Here is a 20,905-nt window from a genome sequence, read left to right on the forward strand (position 1 = left end):
CTTTAGATATTTCCAACTACGGGATTTTGCAAGAACTCACTCGCCTGCATTCCCACTTATCCCAACCGTAACTGGTATGGACCACGTTCTCTTAGCTAACACCACCCCTAAAGGTCATGTCTCCTATCTATATGACCTACTGTTGCCAGCCAATGAATTAACAATTGAAAAAATCAAATCGAACTGGGAAGACGAACTACAAGTGACCCTTTCTGATCAGTTTTGGAGTAAAGCCCTTACAAATATAAAACTTTCCTCTTCATGTATGCGGCTTAGCCTCATTCAATTTAAAGTGCTCCACAGAATTCATTATAGCAAGTCCAAGCTCTCTAAAATCTACCCAGATACGGTTGAAGACAAATGTAATAGATGCTCGCTCTCACCGTGTGACCTTACACATATGTTTTGGACATGCCCTAAGTTATTTACTTTCTGGGATTCATTTTTTAAGGTTATTTCTGAAATAGCGCAGATCCATATCCCACCATCTCCTCATGTAGCTATTTTTGGAAGACTTCCGGAGGGAAATGTTGCAACAAATACTCAATCCAATGTAATTGCTTTCTCCTCTCTGATCGCTCGAAGGAGCATTTTGCTCTTATGGAAATCCCGCCTCCCCCCATCATCTAAATCTTGGCTTCGTGACATCATGTCCTTTTTAAAATTGGAAAAAATTAAATTTGCTTTGAGAGGCTGCTCGGATAAATTCCATTGTCACTGGCAACCGTTGATTAGCTATTTTGACCGTCTGCCTGCGAGTGAAATTGCACAGTAGAACCCAAAACATACTTTACATTACATTACACTACTTTGCATTACATTATTATCTGTGCGCTGCTGCCTGTCCACCACCCTGCCCTCTCCTGTAAGAGTGACATATTTTGAACACTGTGGTGTAAAACATGTTTTAAAAAAAAAAAAATCCAGCTGTGAAGTACTGCAACAATTCTATTATTTGCTTAATGCAATATTGAGATACTTTAATACTATACTTAATCTTTGTATCTTTTTTGTTTAAGGTTTTGTTTTATATCATTTATTTACTTGCTTGCTTAATTATCTTGTCTGTTCTATCCTGTCCTTGTCTGTTTGCTCTTGTCTGTCTGTCTGTCTTTATTTTTTTCATTTTATTTTTTATTTTTATTTTTTTTTTATGCTGAGGAAGCTGGGAAAGAGGGTGGGTATTGGAGGGGTTAAGAAATCATAATTGGGAAAAAACTGAAAATGCCTCTAACGGTAACTGTTTCTGAATGTATACCATACTGCTTCATTTTCTTCAATAAAATGTTTAAACGAAGAAATTGAACTGTAATAGATATCTTCATACAACCACTGGTTATTGTTCAATAGTATCCTAGACAATACATAAATGGTATATTTGGCAGGGATTTATGTTTTGGGGATATTTGAGAGAAAAGTAAAAGGAACCCTCTTTTCCTATCACCACAAAAGTACCATTTCCGCCTAAACTAAAGCTATATATACAGGACTCTATTTCAATAAATGTTTTGGTAAATTACATTCTAACTTTTTGGTGATGTGGGACAGACACCTGGTTAGTACCTCAGCAAATCTGATGAAGAAAAGAGTGAGCATTCCCAAGTTATGGGCTTTTTTGTAACATATCCCCTCTTCGGAATGGCCTAATTTGGCTCTTTATGAGGGACTGGGGTAGTTCTAAAGAATAACCAAAAAAACATATTTCGCCCAAAGATAAAAGTGCTCAAGAATCAATTTCATGAACAGGACATTCTAAAGATAACAAAATCATTGTTGAGGTTTGTTCTACCTCGGGTAGGGGTATCTCGAAAACTAAAGCCTTTTTTGAGCACTTGCTGCTAGACTATGAAGCCAGTGCAGAGTTGGTGGGGGTCCACATCTCCTGGTATGGGGCCTGTATTGGTCTCAGACTGGAACGACTCATATTGGTAGAGATTCTGGACGTGTTTTTGCTTCTCATTCCATATTACCCACAGTGATTTGTTTGCTTGACTTATATATGCCTAAAAAGGGTTTTGTATTTCTTATCTTGAGTTTTTCATTACTTCTCTAATGTTAAAAAGCATTGTTTATAGTTATCTGTGTCTGAAATTAATTTGAGTTGAGGACTGTTTTCCATTTATCATTCAAATTTTTTCATGAAGAGCTTTTATTGTCTGCTTTTGAAAGTAATTCTTGAATAATGCATTGTTGCATTATGAAAGGTCTAAGAAACGTGTTGAATTATTTTCCTTTAAAGGATTAGTTCTAAATTGAGGGATACAGTCATCAGTAGTGGGCCTCAGAATCATAGAGTGTTTCGGCCACTTGTCACTAGACACTCTCATCTGAGGAAGGCCAGCCCCAGGTTGATCAAGTCCAAGGGGTGTATCCCTAAAGCCAATCAGATTTAAAGTTTCTTATTTTGTTTTCCCCAAATAGGGTTTTGGAAAGTACTTTTGTAGTAAATAATTTAAGGTTGGTGGTCCAGTACATGTTTAAATAGCTGATTTGTAACCAGAGGCAATTTAAATGTACAGAAATTAGTTAAAGTGATTTAATTTAAGAATTAATACATTTAATACAACATTTGCATTTGTTTTGAGTAGGATACTTACTGTCCATTAGCCAGCTGGTGGCGCCGTAGAACTGTATAATCTTCTCTCCTCCTCTGAGTGCTATGTCTAGCACAGGGGTGGCCACTGTTTTTCAGCTTGTGAGCTACTTTTAAAATGACCAAGTCAAAGTGAGCTACCACCTACTATAAGGGGTCAAAAGTCACGGTTCGGTACGTACCTTGGTTTTTAAGTCACGGTTCTGTTCTGTATGGTACAGTTCTCAGTTAAGAGGAAAAATGTGTGCAGAATTGAATTTTCACTGAGGGCCACATACAGAAAAATCTACGAAGGGCCAGGCCACTTTGCAAAAATAACACATTTATCAGGACATAGCTGCTCTGATGTTTAGTTTCATAGTGTCTTCGTAAATTGTAATCCTTCTTCACGGCAACACTTTACTTGCACATTAAACAGATACACACCCCCCCCCTCCCCCCTTGTTAAATGCCATTGATACACCCAGTGTTTTCTGCTTTTGCGTCCAATGTCCAGCTGGGTGAAAATAGTAGCCAGCCGAGATCCCGCCCCTCCAGGGTCCGGGGGTATGCCCCCCGGGAGATTTTTTAAAGTTTTTAAAGTGAAATGCATGAATCTAGTGCACTTTGAGAGGAAAATTAAGAGGCTAAAGCTGAAGAATTTTATATGAAAAAAAATGGAGACACTGTGTCAGATGAATTGGAAGCTATTGGAGAAGGACACATGGATTTTCCATAATAATATTAATTTAAAATAAAATATTATGCAGGGTCCTCTGGGATGGGCTTGGTGCTCTTTTTCTTTTATGGGACATATTTCTCTGTAATATAATGAGTGCATTTAAATTATTTAAAAATTAAAAGGGCCATATTACATCATATTTTTAAAATGTGCCACGGGCCAATCAATCAGTTTTGACACCCCTGCACTAGTGGGTTAACTAAGAAATGCAAAAAAGTTTAGTAGTTTGGACACCCCTGCACTAGAATATGTGGTGGTCTGTTTGTGTGAACAGTCTTCCTCTCTCTGGCTGTATTTTACATATAATTTGTCACAGTGCAGAAGCCTCTCCACTTCCTTGACTTGGATTAGCTTTGGTTAGCTCACTGTCAAATTAGAAAGTGGTGTCCTCTCTCCCTCCACCGAACGTCGGCGCATGCTCGCACGGCTCGTTCGCTCTTTCATAGTAAAAAAATAAATAATAAATTAAATTAAATATATATATATATATATACAGTCATATGAAAAAGTTTGGGAACCCCTCTCAGCCGACATTATAATTGACTCTGCTTTCACAACAAAAATATAAAAGTGGTATGTCTTTAATTTACCAGGAACAGCTAAGTACTGGGATGTTTTCCAAACAAAGATTTTTTGAAAAGCAGTATTTGGTTGTATGAAATAAAATAAAATGTGAAAAACTGGCTGTGCAAAAATATGGGTACCCTTGTGGTTTTGTTGATTTTAATGCCTGTAACAGCATGTAAAACTGATGACTTTAAACACAAAGTTGGTTGGATTATGTTGTTAAGCCTTGAACCTCATAGAAATGTCTGTTTAATTATGAGAAAATGTATTTTAGGTGCCTAAATGCAAGTTGCACTTCTCTTTGACTCTCTGCTGAAGTGAGACAGAATGGGATCATCAAAACTGCTCCCAAAAGATCTGAAAAACAAAGATTGTTCATTGTGATGGTTTAGGGGAAGGCTACAAGAAGCTTTCCCAAAGGTTTCAATTGTCAATTTCGACTGTAGGGAACGTTGTCAGGAAATGGAAGGACACAGGCATAGTGGCAGTTAAACCCAGGCATGGCAGACGAAGAAAAAAACAGGAGCGGCATAGGTGGAGGATTGTGAGAATGGTTGCACACAACCCACAGATCACCTCCAAAGACCTGCAAGAACATCTGGCTGCAGATTGTGTATCTGTACATCGTTCAACAATTCAGCGCAATTTGCACCAAAACATCTGCTTTTTATAAAGACCAAATAACTTAATTTTTGTCTCATAAGTCCAAAGCATTTTCTTCCAATATGAAGCTGGCATGTCTAAATGAGCTTTTGCATACTCCATGCAACTGTATCTGTGGCGTGGGCGCAGAAAGGGCTTCCTTCTCATCACCCGGCCATACGGATGTTTTGGTGCAAATTGCACTGAATTGTAGAACCATGTACAGATACACAATCTGCAGCCAGATGTTCTTGCAGGTCTTTGGAGGTGATCTTTGGGTTGTGTGCAACCATTCTCACAATCCGCCGCATATACCGCTCTTGTACTTTTCTTGGTCTGCCATGCCTGGGTTTAACTTCCACTATGCCTGTGTCCTTCCATTCCCTGACAACGTTCCTTACAGTAGAAATTGACAATTGAAACCTTTGGGAAAGCTTCTTGTAGCCTTCCCCTAAACCATGACAATGAATACTCTTTGTTTTTAAGATCTTTTGGGAGCTGTTTTGATGATCCCATTCTGTCTCACTTCAGCAGAGAGTCAAAGAGAAGAGCAACTTGCATTTAGGCACCTAAAATACATTTTCTCATGATTAAACAGACATTGCTATGAGGTTCAAGGCTTAACAACATAATCCAACCAACTTTGTGTTTAAAGTCATCAGTTTTACATGCTGTTACAGGCATTAAAATCAACAAAACCACAAGGGTACCCAAATTTTTGCACAGCCAGTTTTTCACATTTTATTTTATTTCATACAACCAAATACTGCTTTTCAAAAAATCTTTGTTTGGAAAACATCCCAGTACTTAGCTGTTCCTGGTAAATTAAAGACATACCACTTTTATATTTTTGTTGTGAAAGCAGAGTCAATTATAATGCCGGCTGAGAGGGGTTCCCAAACTTTTTCATATGACTGTATATATATATATATTTTTTTTTTAAGAATGCCACGCGATCGACCCACACTACCCTCGCGATCGACCTAGTGGCCACCCCTGGTCTAGCATGTAGTCCTGCACTTGCTTCAGGCCCCGAGAACGCGGAGCTCAAGTGTGATGCTTGGGATGTCCCCATCACGAGCCTCACCTGGAAGAGGAGGGACAAAGTCCCCCGTAGAGGAGGAACGGGCCCTGGAGTGACACTGGCCGGGGGAACGAGCAGCAGCGGGGGAAGGCCTGCGTCTGTCCCTGGATTCGGCACGTGCGTTGGGCTGAAGTCTTCTAACCCTGAAGCGCCTGGTGAAACAACCTTGGTCTTGCTGCTGTGGTAGCTTAGCCGTAGCAACTTCACGGCTAATGGCGACGATTCATGTTAGCATTAGCATAGCAAACAGTCCGAAAAAAGTGGAGATTTACCAGACTGTGCAGCAACAAGATGTCCTTTATACTCCAAAAACCTTAATACAGCGACGTTTCGACCATTATTGGTCTTCCTCAGGCTACTAAGGTTTAAACACTTACAAAAGTTTTAAGCCGCTGCTGTGCTGTGGCAGGCATCATGAGCGCCATGGCTGGAAAGAGACAAGAGAGATTAGCTATGTCCCATTACAGAGACCACACACTTGGTAGGACGCAGTCTCGCGGTCTATGAAGGCTATAGCCTATGAAGGCCAATTTTAAGGCCGATTCCAAGGCCAACGAGCCTTGTTAAATGAGACGGTCTCCGCAGGTCTCCGTTTACGAGCATTTCCGGTTTACGTAACAAGCCGTTACCTTGCGTGACGACTCGCCGCTCCTGTGCTGCCTAGCAACCCTGATTGCTGCCAACGGAGACAGCCCTGTCAATGGAGGAAAAAAGAAAAAGAAGTTGCCTACCAGACGAAAAGAAAAAAAAGCACAAGAAAAAAAGAAAGGAAGATAAAAGTTAAGAAGATGGAGCAATACGTTGCTGTTTTGTTATTTTTTATTTTATTTTATGCAATCTCTGAAAAAAACGCAATGAATCTTGGGATATGTTGGGCCACGAAGGATACATCTGATGCAGCCTTCAAAACCGTGAAACGAAGGCTGAATTTCTCGGCCGCATATGAGGAGCCTTGCAAGGAGCCTTGCAAATGGGACAGCCTTTGCACGCCGCTATGACGCAATCGGTCTTCAAATGCAGCCTACGTAGGCTGCAACCCCTGAATCAAGACACAGCCATTGGCTGGAAGAATGAAGGAGGTATGTGGGCATTTGCCCTTCTAGTGTGAGCCAATGCTGCCCTCTTGTGGCTTGGCGGAGAAAATACAGATCAATGCAATGCACTAAGTGAATATACAATAAAGTTTAAAACAATGTTATGTTTTTAAACTAAATTAGTTAATAAATAACTTATTGTATATATTTTATATATTGTTTAATATTAGGGGAAGGTGGGGTGATTTGTGCATTTTGGAAGTTGCAAAACCCCTTGTTTCTAGAAAACCGTGGAAGAAATTGGAAATGTGACCACATATTTAAGAAGAGCCATCCATTTGACTCATCCTGTAAAGAAGGGAGACACAAGGAATAAGATATAAGCACATTTAAGCTCAAAAAACTGTGTTTTGCCTTTCAAAGTAAAATTTCCATGATCAAGGTTTTTCGATTATTGTGTCTGAACAATTATAGACACGTTTGAAAACATTTGACACATGTTTTAGTGCTTTGGTATGCTACACTTTGAGTCTATATAGTTAGCACAATGTCAACCCTAAATTGCTGCATCATGCCTATTATCCAAAATTCTGGGGATGGGGTGATTTGTGCGCAAGGGCCTGGGTGAGTTATAAGTAAGTAAGTAAGTAAAATGTATTTATAAAAGCACATTTATGACAGTTTGCACTGTCCAAAGTGCTGTACATAGTGCATTCAGTAGGTAAACAATGAAGGTACAATAACAATAACCAAAATAAAAGACGTAAAGCCCATACATCCACATAAACACAGATAGTAGTGCAGAGGTAAGATAGTTAATGGGGAGGAAACACCAGGGTGTACATATGGGTTTTGAGCCTTGATTTAAAGGCAGAAATGTAGGGGGAATCACATTTGTCAGGTGGCAGTTGGTTCCACAAGCACGGAGCAACTAGTGCAAAGTACATTTCTGAGAGTTGTGCCAGTGGCATGGCTGTATACGCTGGTCACCAAAAGAAAGTGATTGTCTACAGTAGCTCAGAAGAGAGTGACATCTCAATTCCACTTAACGACACCACTGATGAGAGTTCAGATGGCCAGAAAGATGATGATGGTGACTTGGGGTGATTTGTGCGACAAGACAACTTTTTTTCCGAAAGCCATATTTCTTAAACAGTTTATTCCAGATCCAAAGTTTTTATTGCCAGGGATGCACAACATCCTGAAATATATGTACATATTTGAGTTGGAGACATAACTGTCAAGGCCTCACTTTAAAATCACTTTGAGTAAAAAGTTGCACAAATCACCCCACCTTCCCCTATAGCCTGTATTTTTAAGAAATGGGCTTTTAAATCCAATTGTACACACTGTGCTTTATGTGATATCACCATAAATGTGTTTTTAAGACTCTCACTCCAGTGCCAGTCTTCTGTCTCTTCCAGTATATTACAACATCATCAAAAACACGTCCTAATCAATGAAAAATATTCTTATTCACATGCTAGAGCAATATATACCCAGTCTTCCAATATAAATATAACAGACCTATCTAAATAAGATTAGGTGCTGTGGACTTATGCATCAAATTGAAATTGTAAGGCTGGTAGGTGCATAAAAAGCATCAACTAACCAAACCAGCATTTCCCAATAACATGTGGTAAGATGGAGTATTAGGTTCAGGCATACAGACAAATGGTTAGGGTTAGGGAAAAGGTATGTTAAGGTATTATATTGGTGTCAACACATCCTGCCCAACAAGGCCTAAATAAAACAAGATATGAGGATAAATGACTCAACAGGAGAGGCACTGGCAGGCATGCAGACGGCTGGTTATGATTAGGGAAAAGGTAAGTTAAGGTGTTATACTGGTGTCAACACATCCTGCCCAACAAGGCCTGAGTCAAACAAGATGTGGACTGCACTGGGTTCTTCAGTAAAGCCAGTGCAGAGTTGGTGGGGGTCCACATCTCCTGGTATGGGGCCTGTATTGGTCTCAGACTGGAACGACTTATATTGGTAGAGATTCTGGACGTGTTTTTGCTTCTCATTCCATATTACCCACAGTGATTTGTTTGCTTGACTTATATTTGCCTAAAAAGGGTTTTGTATTTCTTATCTTGAGTTTTTCATTACTTCTCTAATGTTAAAAAGCATTGTTTATAGATGTCTGTGTCTGAACTTTATTTGAGTTGAGGACTGTTTTCCATTTATCATTCAAATTTTTTCATGAAGAGCTTTTATTGTCTGCTTTTGAAAGTAATTCTTGAATAATGCATTGTTGCATTATGAAAGGTCTAATAAACGTGTTGAATTATTTTCCTTTAAAGGATTAGTTCTAAATTGAGGGATACAGTCATCAGCAGTGGGCCTCAGAATCATAGAGTGTTTCGGCCACTTGTCACTAGACACTCATCTGAGGAAAGCCCCTATCTCACTGGGCTGCGACTGTTTGCGACAAGTTGGAGACTGCATTCGCAAGCGAGTCTCTAAACTGTCTCCAAACGTTTGCGGAGGTCTCAATTTCCTCGCATGAGTCGCAGAGCCGCGCAGTCTTGTCGCATGAATTTTGAACATGTTCAAAAAAAAGTGTGCGACAAATCAGTCTCAAAATAGTCTCAGAGTCGTCGCAGGTGTGTCGCACGCGTCGCAAACCCTTCTCAATTTAGTCTCCGCGAGTCAGAAAGTGCGAGAAGTGTGAGACAACTTTGCGAGGGTTTGGCAACATATGAAACTAAATTGCGACTGATTTGAGACAAAAAGGAGACTGACATTCCGTTCGTGCGACACTCGCCAGACGTTCGTGAGACATAAATGCGACCTTCCGGCAAAGACATTCGCAAACGTGTCGTGAGGAACTAACTCAGTGAGACTGCAAGTGAAAATTGTCGCAAATTGGCACATTTTGTCGCAATTTTGTGTCTCCAACTGGTCGCAAACAGTCGCAGCCCAGTGAGATAGGGGCTGAAGGCCAGCAAAATGAGAAAGTAAAAATGTGCTATATTGATAATGACTTTTGTTGCCTGTGTAAATAGATAAAGAGAGTGGGGGATGGCAACACGTATGATAAGAAAAAAGAGGAATAGTTTTTACCTGTGACTCCATTTCCAGGGCTGGCAAAAAGTCCTGCACTGAGTGTGGTCGGTCTGTTAGAGTGAGTCTCATGGCAACACCTGTTGCAACGTACACACGTAGCACAAATTTCTGGGGAGTAGCCATCTTCTGTGTTGATTATTCAGGCCCTGTTTTACACACAAAAACAAGTTCATGAAGTTAGTGTGATTGCCCTTCTGAATTATTTTGGAAAAACTAGTACTACTATATCACCAAACCATACACACTACAGTGTTTACAATTTGGGCTGAAACCAATGGTGCTTCATTCATAACAGACACCTCTTTGTACAATAATGTAACTTACTTACCAATTTCTTGAAGCTCAAGGAAGGGCAGCAGCACTCGCAGCCCGGTGTTGTGTCGGTTTGGTCCTAATTGATGTAATGAATGTGATTAGTGTTATCGGAGGGATTGCCCTTACAATTGGACAAACTTTCTGAAATACTTGCACTGTATTTGTAAGTTAGTCCTTTATAAGCAAACAACAAATTCAACAATTCAAAATTAAATTTAAATATACAGGTGAAACTCGAAAAATTAGAATATTGTGCAAAAGTTCATTTATTTCAGTAATTCAACCTAAATGGTGAAACTAATATATTATATAGACTCATTACATTCAAAGTACGATATTCCAAGCCTTTATTTGTTATAATTGTGATTATTATGCCTTAAATATGCCTTAATTACTACCTCACAGACAGACCACAGTTTGTTCGATTAAAGGACACCACATCGGACATCTTAATCAGCAGCACTGGGGCGCCTCAGGGGACTGTGCTGGCCCCTCTTCTCTTCACCTTATACACCTCAGACTTCAGCCACAACTCTGAATCGTGCCACATTCAGAAGTTTGTTGACGACACAGCCATCATGGGGTGTATAAGGGGGGACCAAGAGGAGGAGTACCGTACTCTAGTGAGTGACTTTGTCACCTGGAGCCATGCAAACCACCTGCAGCTCAATACATCGAAAACTAAAGAGCTGGTGATTGACTTTGGAAAGGCAAGGCCACGCCCCCAAGCAGTGGAAATCGATGGGGTAGAGGTGGAAACTGTGGGCAGCTACAAATACCTCGGAGTGTGGCTGGACAGGAAGCTGGACTGGGCAATAAATACAGACCACCTGTACAAGAAAGGCCAAAGCAGACTGTACTTTTTAAGGAGGCTGCGATCCTTCAACATCTGCAGCAAACTCCTGTTTATGTTTTACCAGTCGGTGGTCGCCAGCATCCTCTTTTACGCTGTGGTGTGTTGGGGAGGCAGCACAACAAAGAGGGACTCCTCCAGGCTGGACAAGCTAATCAGGCGGGCCGGCTCTGTGGTCGGCTTCAAGCTGGATTGTCTGGTGACAGTGGCAGAGAAGAGAACCGCAAGGAAACTTCTGGCCATCCTGGAGGACACCAGCCACCCCCTGCACACTGTCATCAGCAACCAGAGAAGCTCATTCAGTGACAGGCTGCTCCTCCCCAGATGCCGCACCAACAGACTCAAGAACTCATTTGTCCATCGTGCCATCACACTCCACAACTCCACACATGGAGGGAGGAGGGGGGGGCAGGCAGTGGCGAACTTAGCCATTTTGGGGCTCCAGGCGAACAGTCATTTGGGGGCCCTTGCATCTAAGACCCCGTTTCCACCTGGCATTAACATGTGGTTTTTGTGATCCGATCACATGAATACAGCTCTAACTACAGGTGAGAACACTCTCAAGACGCATTGAGATCGGATCACAAAAACCACATTCGGAGGTGGTTTACGTCGCTTGTGTCCGATGTGTTCGCATTCATTTGGTAGTGGAAACACGAATGTGGTTTGTGTCCACATTAGGGACCTCCTACTCAACTGCTGCCCCCTGCCTGGGCGGAAATACGTTGAAAATGCATCACTGGCGTTCATGCAGCTTTTATAGAAGCCTCATGAACGAGTTGCAAATGACAAGCTTACTCCTCTGTTTTCATTTCACTGCGTAAATCTGAAAACACGGAAATCGCTGCTATTGACTGGAGAGCTGCAAGGCAACGACTTCCTGTTCTTATCTGCTTAAGAATAAAAGTCAACTCGCGTATGGGTAGTAACAGGCTTTTAATGTGAAGGCGCACAGGAAATATTCTGTTCGCATACAGTATCTTAACTTCATACAGAAAGCCGCCCGTGTAGCCTACTGGTGTTGGTGACAAGAGTGTAGCAGACGTTAGAAAAGGCGCCCCGCAAACACACATCTTTCACCAGCCAAAGAGGCGTAATAACTTACTCGCCTAAGAGTTTTTACTTTTATATACTATCTATGATATTTCCCGCATTTGGCGAGAGCCCTCTAAGCAGTGTTGTGCATCGCGCCTCCTTGTCTAAATGAGACAGTAGCATATCTCGTCAACCTAGACTGGTAATTATCTTCGCATGTAATGCATTTTAATAGCAAATGCGATTAAAACTGTGGCACTGTACAGCCCTGTATGTTTACTTGTTTGAACCCCACCGGTTAAAAACACCAATGCAAACGGAAATGATGAACGTGTTGATTTAAATACAGCGCGGGTAAATGGAATCCGATCACAAGTAGACAGAGAAGTCACATTTGAAAATACAAGTGGGAACACACGGACTGAGAGCTGTCCACTTGTAACCAGATTCAAAAAGTCAGATGTTAATGCCAGGTGGAAACAGGGTCTAATGTACCTTATATCGCGCACACTGAGATACTCCATACAAGGGATGAACAAAAGTCACTAGCTTTTTTTCATTTTGGATGAGACTACTCAGGTACGTGTCAGAGGCTTTCTTAGCTTGGATTGGTCTAAGAGGATCCCACATCACAGGGTCAAACTGAGCCATTAACTGAACCTGACCCATGACATGTCCATTGCCTAGTCCTAGTTCATTAAGTGTGTCAGAGGGGCCACGCAGAGGAAGCTTTCTCTCTGACAGGAAGTTGATGATTGCCACTAACCTGGATAAAATTCTAGAGACCAATATGACTTTGCTTTCAATTAAATGTGTTGTTTTATTTTTTAAATACACAGTGAATTACAAAATAGCCTGTGTCCACAGAGTCTAGGCCTATTTGAAATAAAATCTTCAAATATTAAAAAAAATAAATTGGTTATAACCCTGCCTTCTTTAAGCATGGATAGTAGTGACTAAGTGTGCAGGGGAGAGAGAAATATACACAGATAGAGGGAGGAAGAGATAGCTTTATTTAGCTTTTTAACTTAAATTGATCATTGATGGCTTTAGACTGACTCCTGCTGTCGCAAGCCTATCAGCTGTTGTTCTGAACAGCTGTTACACACGGAGGTGAAAACGAAATTGAAACTTAACTATCGCCTGGCTGGGCTGACCTAAAGTGGAGCAGCCAAATATAGCCTAAACTAATAGGCCTAAATATTGTTACAAAAATACAGGCAATGTGTTGTGTGATTTTTGTCAGTAGCCTACAGTAGACCTAGAGGCTGGCCCCGATCGCCACTAACTGTTCTGTAATACACGATCGCCGATCACGTGAACACACAGGCGTCTTTTTTTTTTAGCATATATGCATCCAATCCGCGGTTCACGTGGGTCCCAAACCGTGAGGGTTGGTCCGAATGGACCACGGATCAACCGTGATCCGTTGCACCATTAATTATCTCCATCAGTTTGTTGACACATTCACGTCATTAGCATAGCTGCTGGCTGAGCCAGAGCCACTGTTGGATTGACAGTAGGAGCTGGAACGTTACCGGTTAATGATGTAGACAGCTGTTCTTCCGTCTAAGGTCCCGCTGCCACCGCGCTGGGTGCTGTAAAAAAGCTTAATAGCTTCGGCAGCTTTGATATTAAGTCCTGACTTTGGTCCTTCTTCTGTTTGTTTTGTGACCCGCTCTCGTATGTTCGCTTCATTTTGGTATAGGTAGGTTAGGTTTATCTCGTCTCTCTCTTCTCCCGCTATTTACTTTTTTGGATTTACGCGTGAACGTGCAGCGTCATAAGCGTAATGTGTAATGGAATAGTCCATGTAGTGCAGACTGAAGGGGGGTGCACGGTTGGCAGAAAGGCCGTCAAAACGCGAGTAATTAGACATCCCGATGATACTATTGTGAAGAGATTTTTTATAAAAAACAATAGATATGGGGCAAAATATAAAGAGGGCATTTTGGGGGCCCCAAAGGGGCTTATGGGGCCCCGGGGCTCCAGGCAATTGTCTGGTTTGCCTCAATGGACGGCCCGCCCCTGGGGGCAGGAGGAGTACAGTGGCTGGTGGAACTGATGGAACTTAACAATAACAATAACAGCTTGCATAATCTATTTATTTATTGCTACACACTCCATTTCTTAAACAAGGTCAAACACAAATATAAATTAATAACTGTTGCTAACATCTGCTGCTGCTTCTTTTTAAATGTATTTATAAATATAAATCTGTATTTTACTTTTTTACCATGTATATTGATGCATTTTAGCTTGTGTTACTTGTTTTGTGTCATGTTGTATGTACTACAGCTGCTGGATTTTTGAATTTCCCTGAAGGAACACTCCCAACGGATCAATAAAGTGTCTATCTATCTATCTACCTATCTATCTATAGCTTATGAAAACCCCAAATTCAAAATCTCAGAAAATTTGAATATTACATAAAATCAATAAAACAAGGATTTTAAATACAGAAATGTCGGCCCTCTAGAAAGTATAATCATGCATATGTACTAAGTACTTGGTTTGGGCCCCTTTTGCATGAATTATTGCCTAAATGCGGCGTGGCATGGATGCTATCAGCCTGTGGCACTGCTGAGGTGTTATGGAAGCCCATGTTGCTTTGATAGAGGCCTTCAGCTCGTCTGTATTGTTGGGTCTGGTGTGTCTCATCTGCCTCTTGACAGTACTCCATAGATTTTCTATGGGTTTCAGGTCAGGAGAGTTGTCTGGCCAATCAACACAGTAATACCATGGTCAGTCAACCAGTTACTTGTGGTTTTGGTACTGTGGACAGGTGTCAAGTCTTGCTGGAAAAAGTAATTCAGCATCTCCATAAAGCTTGTCAACAGACAGGAGCATGAAATGCTCTAAAATCTCCTGGTAGACACTTGTGGTGACTTTGGACTTGATAACACAGTGGACCAACATCATCAGATGACATAGTGCCTCAAATCATCACTGAATGTTGTAACTTGACACTGGTCTTCAAGCCCCTTAGATTTTGTGCCCCTCCACTCTTCCTCTAGACCAGGGGTGTCCAAACTACGGCCCGCGGGCCACCCGCTTTTTATTGGCCTGTGGCCGATTTTAATAATATAATGTAATATGGCCCTTTGGGAAAAAAAAATTATTATTATTTTTTTTTTTGCATTTCTTAGTTAACCCACTGGTGCAGGGGTGTCAAAACTGATTGATTGGCCCGTGGCACATTTAAAAAATACAATGTAATATGGTCCTTTTTAATTTTTAAATAATTTAAATGCACTCATTATATTACAGAGAAATGTGTCTCATAAAAGAAAAAGAGCCATCCCAGAGGACCCTGCATAATATTTTATTTTAAATTAATAGTATTATAGAAAATCCATGTGTCATTCATCTGACACAGTGTCTCCATTTTTTTCACACAACATTCTTCAGCTTTAGCCTCTTAATTTCCCTCTCAAAGTGCACCAGATTCATGCATTTGACTTTAAAAACTTAAAAAAATCTCCCGGGGGGGCATACCCCTGGAACCCCCTTGGAGGGGCGGGATCTCGGCTGGCTACTATTTTCACCCAGCTGGACATTGGACGCAAAAGCAGAACACTGGGTGTATCAATGGCATTTAACAAGAGGGGGAATGTATTTATTTAATGTGCAATTAAATTGTAGGCGTGAAGAAGGATTACAATTTACGAAGACACTATGAAACTAAACATCAGAGCAGCTACATGTCCTGATAAATGTGTTATTTTTGCAAAGTGGCCCGGCCCTTCGTAGATTTTTCTGTATGTGGCCCTCAGTGAAAAAAGTTTGGACACCCCTGCTCTAGACTGTGGGACCTTGATTTCCAAATGAAACGCAACATTTAATTTGGATCAGTGATGATTTGAGGTATCATGTCATCTGCTGCTGTTAGTCCACTGTGTTATCAAGTCCAAAGTCACCACAGCCGTCTACCAGAAGGTTTTAGAGCACTTCATGCTTCTGTCTGTTGACAAGCTTTATGGTGATGACAATTTCCATTTCCAGCTAGACTTGGCACCTGCCCACAGTACCATAAACCACTGGTAACTGGTTGACTGACCATGGCATTACTGTGCATGAATGGCCAGACAACTCTCCTGACCTGAACTCCATTGAGAAACTATGGACTATTGTCAAGAGGAAGATGATGCACACCAGACCCAACAATACAGACGAGCTGAAGGCCTCTATCAAAGCAACATGGGCTTCCATAACACCTCAGCAGTGCCACAGACTGATAGAATCCATGCCACGCCGCATTGAGGCAAGAATTCATGCAAAAGGGGCCCAAACCAAGTACTTAGTACATATGCATGATTATACTTTCTAGAGGGCCGACATTTCTATATTTAAAATCCTTTTTTTATTGATTTTATATAATATTCTAATTTTCAGAGATTTTGAATTTGGGGTTTTTATAAATTGCAAACCATAATAATCACAATTATAACAAATAAAGGCTTCACATATCTCACTTTGCATGTAATGAGTCTGTATGAGATATTATTTTCACCTTTAAAGTTGAATTACTGAAATAAATGAACTTTTGCACGATATTCTAATTTTTCGAGTTTCACCTGTATACAGTGGGATGCAAATGTATTCAGCCCCCCCCCCCCCCCCACCCCCCCCCGAGTCAATACTTTGTAGAACCACTTATTGCTACAATTACAACTGCAAGTCTTTTGGGGTATGTCTCTACCAGCTTTGCACATTTAGAGACTGACATGTTTGCCCATTCTTCTTTGCAAAATAGCTCAAGCTTCAGATTCAGCGTCAGATTGGATGCAAGTCGTTCCAGAGTCGGACGCTCTGCATCCAATCTGACACTTGTTGCTCTTGAGCTTCTGCAGGTGGCAGGGCACCAAGGCCTCCAGCACCATCAGCATCTGTAGACTGGACGGACACACAATATTAAAGGTGCAATGTGTATCATTTATTGGCATTTTTCAGAGCCGACTTGGTAGAAATGGAATATAATTTTCATAAGTGTGCTTTAAATAATGTATAATCGCTTGAAAATAAAAGTTCGAGTGAGCCTTTTATATCTACAAAAGAGTGGGGCTTAGCACCATTGAGGCCGCCATTTTGCACCGCCATGATTCTACAGTTGCACAGAATGGACAAACTAAATGGCCATATGCATTTTTAAAGTGGGTGTCCTGGGGAAATGCACCTGTTGAAAGATGAAGAAGAAGCACTATAGAATAATTAACTAAATAGATCTTCACTTCATCACTAGATATTGTGTAAAGACTTGAGGCAGTGGTGGATGATGCCATTTTACATAACTAGATTATTGTCCTTGAAGGCCACTGTAGCTTCTGTTATCACTAAATATTCAGATATTATACACTGCACCTTTAAGAGCATGGGGAAAATATGCTGTTGTAAGGTTTAAGATAGTTTAAGATAATAATATTCAATATGTTTCCGTACCTCCTGAAGGACTCTGGGGCGTAGGCGACCACGGTGACACACAGCTTGATGGCCTCGCTTATGGTAAAGGCCAAGTCTTCGTTACCGTAGCAAAAATCTGCAACGCCAAAAGTTAGGGTTTTGTTTCTACAACTCATGCATGAAAAGACACTTTGGAAAGTCCATAACTTCTTTTAAATGGCTTCTTAAAACAATTATATTTGTGAAAGCGTTTGACTTGTGATTTTCTTTATTCTTTTTTTATACCAATTGTATTTCTTGTCTGATTTATTACAGTATATTCTACTGTGTCTGTATTTTTAGTTTTTTCCCTTTGTTAAGCACTTTGCATCAGCATTAAGAAAGGTGCTATACAAATACTATATGTAAATAAATGTAAAATAAATGTAAAACAATAAATTTACATACTGAAACTTAAGAACAGTGCTCCCTTCTTTGACTTACCTTTTGCGCCTTTGACAAAAAGCAACATTTTTTTTTTTTAAATGTAAAGAAAGAGCAACTACAATACGTGTGTTCCAGGGGCTTACCTAAAGAGCGTAATGGTTTCTCAGCCTTGACCAGCTCCAGGGCATCCCGGGTCTCTCCCTCCAGAGACGTGAGCAGGTCAAACAGACACTGGGCTGACAGGCCGGTGCTGGTACTGGTCTGGGAACAGTTATAGATAAGTGAAAAAAATTAAACACACACACGTTAATATGTAATAATAAATAATCTATGATATAACCAAGACATTTGAAGTTTGCTTGAATTAATTTTTTTTTTTTTACTTTATTTTCTTTTTTACAGTCAAAGAAAGGATAATGTCTTACGGTGAACTCCAGCAGTGGAGCCACACTAGCGAACAGCTGCAGGACGAAGGGTTTGCGGTGCAGGATGTAGAACTGTCTGCAGCAGAACTCGATGCCCTGCCTCAGTAAAGGGTCGCTCTCGTAGTCAGCGTACACCTGGCATTGAGTAGCAGAGAGGATGGTAGATTAATCACAATACTAGACTGGATTTTAAGACTCTATAAGGACTGTAAAGACTGTATGAGGTGAGACACTTGTAGGTGAACAGGGCCACATTTTTTTTACTTACTGACATCAACATGGATCTTTACCAGTTGATTACTTCGAATAAAAAAAATATATTATTTTTAGTATTACAACTTTCCACAAAAAGTAAAACATATTTTTTAAATGTTTTCAATGTATTATTGTTTTTACCATACATGTTTTGGATACAGCCTTTTTTCATCAACTATTGTTGCGATAATGGCCGTTAAAGATGGTTATATAGAAGAAATATACAGATGCAAACAGATAAGGAGTTGTAAAATAGACAAAAATCTCAAAGTTGATCCATGCTTCACTCATTTGACCATACCCTGTGTTGGAGCCATTTAGAGATTTTTTGTGTTTAATATATTTTAAGTAAATACATTTTTAGTTTATGGCAAATTATGATTTATGAATTAAGTGTAGGAAATATTAATCATGTTTATTCATATGTATATCAACGCATTTTGTTTATGTGGTGATTGGTAATGTGTGTCACCTGGGGTGTCGTGCTCTACCTTATAGGGGAGGGACTTTGCTTTCACTCAGGTTGGAAGGCAGAGAGCCAACAGTTTTTTGACCACGCGCACGCTCACGCTCGCACATTACTTCATATTATCTCACATTTAGAAGTATTTTTGTCTAGTAAGAACCCTGTTTTTTGGCCGCAAATCAGTGACATTGTTTTGAGTTTTTTATGTTTTTTATTGGAAAGTCAACCGGAGTTTTGTTTAATAAATCACACTCAACATCAAATTAAACGATCTCCGTGCGTGCTTACAATAAGGACGTGTGTCAGACTTTCTCTGCCTAAAGGACCCAGAAGAGCAAACATAGGGTTTGCCGTTTCAGAGTCAAAAAACTCCACGAGTCTGACAAACTTTTGGAGAGGACAAAGGAACAAGGAAGACGGGCGCGCGCAACTCGTTTGGATGCCGTGAGTAAACAAACCCATGGATGAGCCGTGCACAAAAAGTGCTTGTGAATATGGATGTGCGGATGAGATCCGCGTTTAAAGCCCCGTTCTATGAACTGTCTGTTTGATATGAATTATGATGCGATCGCTAAACAAAGTGACAAAAGGGAAAGTGGCAACAGAAGCTCTGTGTGAACGCGCATCCCGCGGACGCGGTGGAAAAGCGAACGGAGCAAAATATGTAAGGAAGCGATCTAATAAAAGGAAATCAATAAATCAAACTACAATAAAAACGGGACAATGACTGAACTTAAAACGGCCACGGAAGCGGAGGATCGTTTAAAATCTCTGATTGCGACACGCAGAGGGAAACTTGGAGTGTGCACAAGGAGAATGCATGAAACAAAAGACTTGCTGATTGAAGGGGGAAATATTGATGATGTTGACAAATCTATGTATATGTTCAAACAAGCTGTGGATGAGTTTAACAAGGTGCACATTGCTGTTCAAGAGCTCTTATCAGAAGAGGAAAAAGAGGACTGGTATGAGCCCAGAGTGATGAATTTCAACTACTTAACATATGAGGTTAAAACATGGAAAAGGGAACAGAGTGCACAGTTAAAGGTTGACCCACTGGACAGCATATCAAACATCTCAAGGAAAACAACTGCATCAACTACTTCTGCTGCCTTCAGCTGAGAAAGCAGCTCTGGAGGCAAAATCTGCTGCATTAAAGGAAAAACATTCATTGCAGTTGCAGGAAACTATAATCAAATCAAAAATGGAAAAAGTGGAACTGGATGGAGAAATTGCAGCAGCAGATGCAAAAATAAAAGGGCTCCTAACCCCAAATGTAACAGAGTCTGATGGTGATGCTATGAATGAATATTTTGAGGGAACAAGCAAACAGGAAAATGTGGAACAAACATTTGCAGACACATCTGCTTTAGAATTCATTCAATTAGGTGCTGTGCCTAAAACTCCACTACAGAGAACGGTTGGTGGCATTCATAATAGCTCTCAAGTGACAACAAGGGCTCCAACCCCACACCTGGAAAACCCTGCAACCAGTCATATCACTCATGAAAACATCAGCACAATGGTTAAAAGTCAAAGGGATATCACTGAGCTCATGATAATGCAACAAAATCTGTCTCTATTGCCTAAAAGAGAAGTGCCAGTGTTTAAAGGTGATCCACTATCATACCAACCTTTCATGCATGCATTCAAGTACTTAATAGAGGACAAGACGAGTAGTTCCCAGGATAGGCTCTACTTTCTTGAACAGTTTACAGCAGGTCAGGCCAGAGACCTTGTTCGTAGCTGTATGCACATGGATGCACAAAGAGGATATTCAGAAGCAATGCAACTGTTGGCAAAACATTTTGGTGATGAAATGAAGATTGCAAATGCTTATCTGAATAAAGCGCTAAGCTGGACAGCTATTAAAGCGGAGGATGGGAACGCACTTCAGGCATATTCCTTATACTTGAGGGAATGCCACAACGCCATGCAGGACTTGGAGTACATGGATGAGCTGGATGTGACATCCACCTTAAAGCTTATTGTATCCATTTCATTTTCATTTTCC

The 20,905-nt window shown here is 40.7% G+C and overlaps 1 protein-coding gene across 1 annotated transcript in view; it reads right to left on the reverse strand.

The window, feature by feature from the left end:
• Positions 1-13,889: 13,889 nt before the first annotated feature.
• The window catches only part of LOC307252966 (protein unc-80 homolog), a gene marked incomplete at both ends in the record, with an annotated part of 44,992 nt that continues 37,976 nt past the window's right edge, over positions 13,890-20,905 (reverse strand). Inside the window, 5 exon segments of the mRNA XM_080030787.1 lie at positions 13,890-13,947; positions 16,729-16,815; positions 17,359-17,455; positions 17,889-18,006; positions 18,171-18,305. Coding sequence (XP_079886913.1) covers positions 13,890-13,947; positions 16,729-16,815; positions 17,359-17,455; positions 17,889-18,006; positions 18,171-18,305 — 495 coding nt within the window.

The sequence above is a fragment of the Ammodytes marinus genome (genome assembly GCF_949987685.1).
Source record: "Ammodytes marinus genome assembly, chromosome: 7".
Lineage (NCBI taxonomy): Eukaryota > Metazoa > Chordata > Actinopteri > Uranoscopiformes > Ammodytidae > Ammodytes > Ammodytes marinus.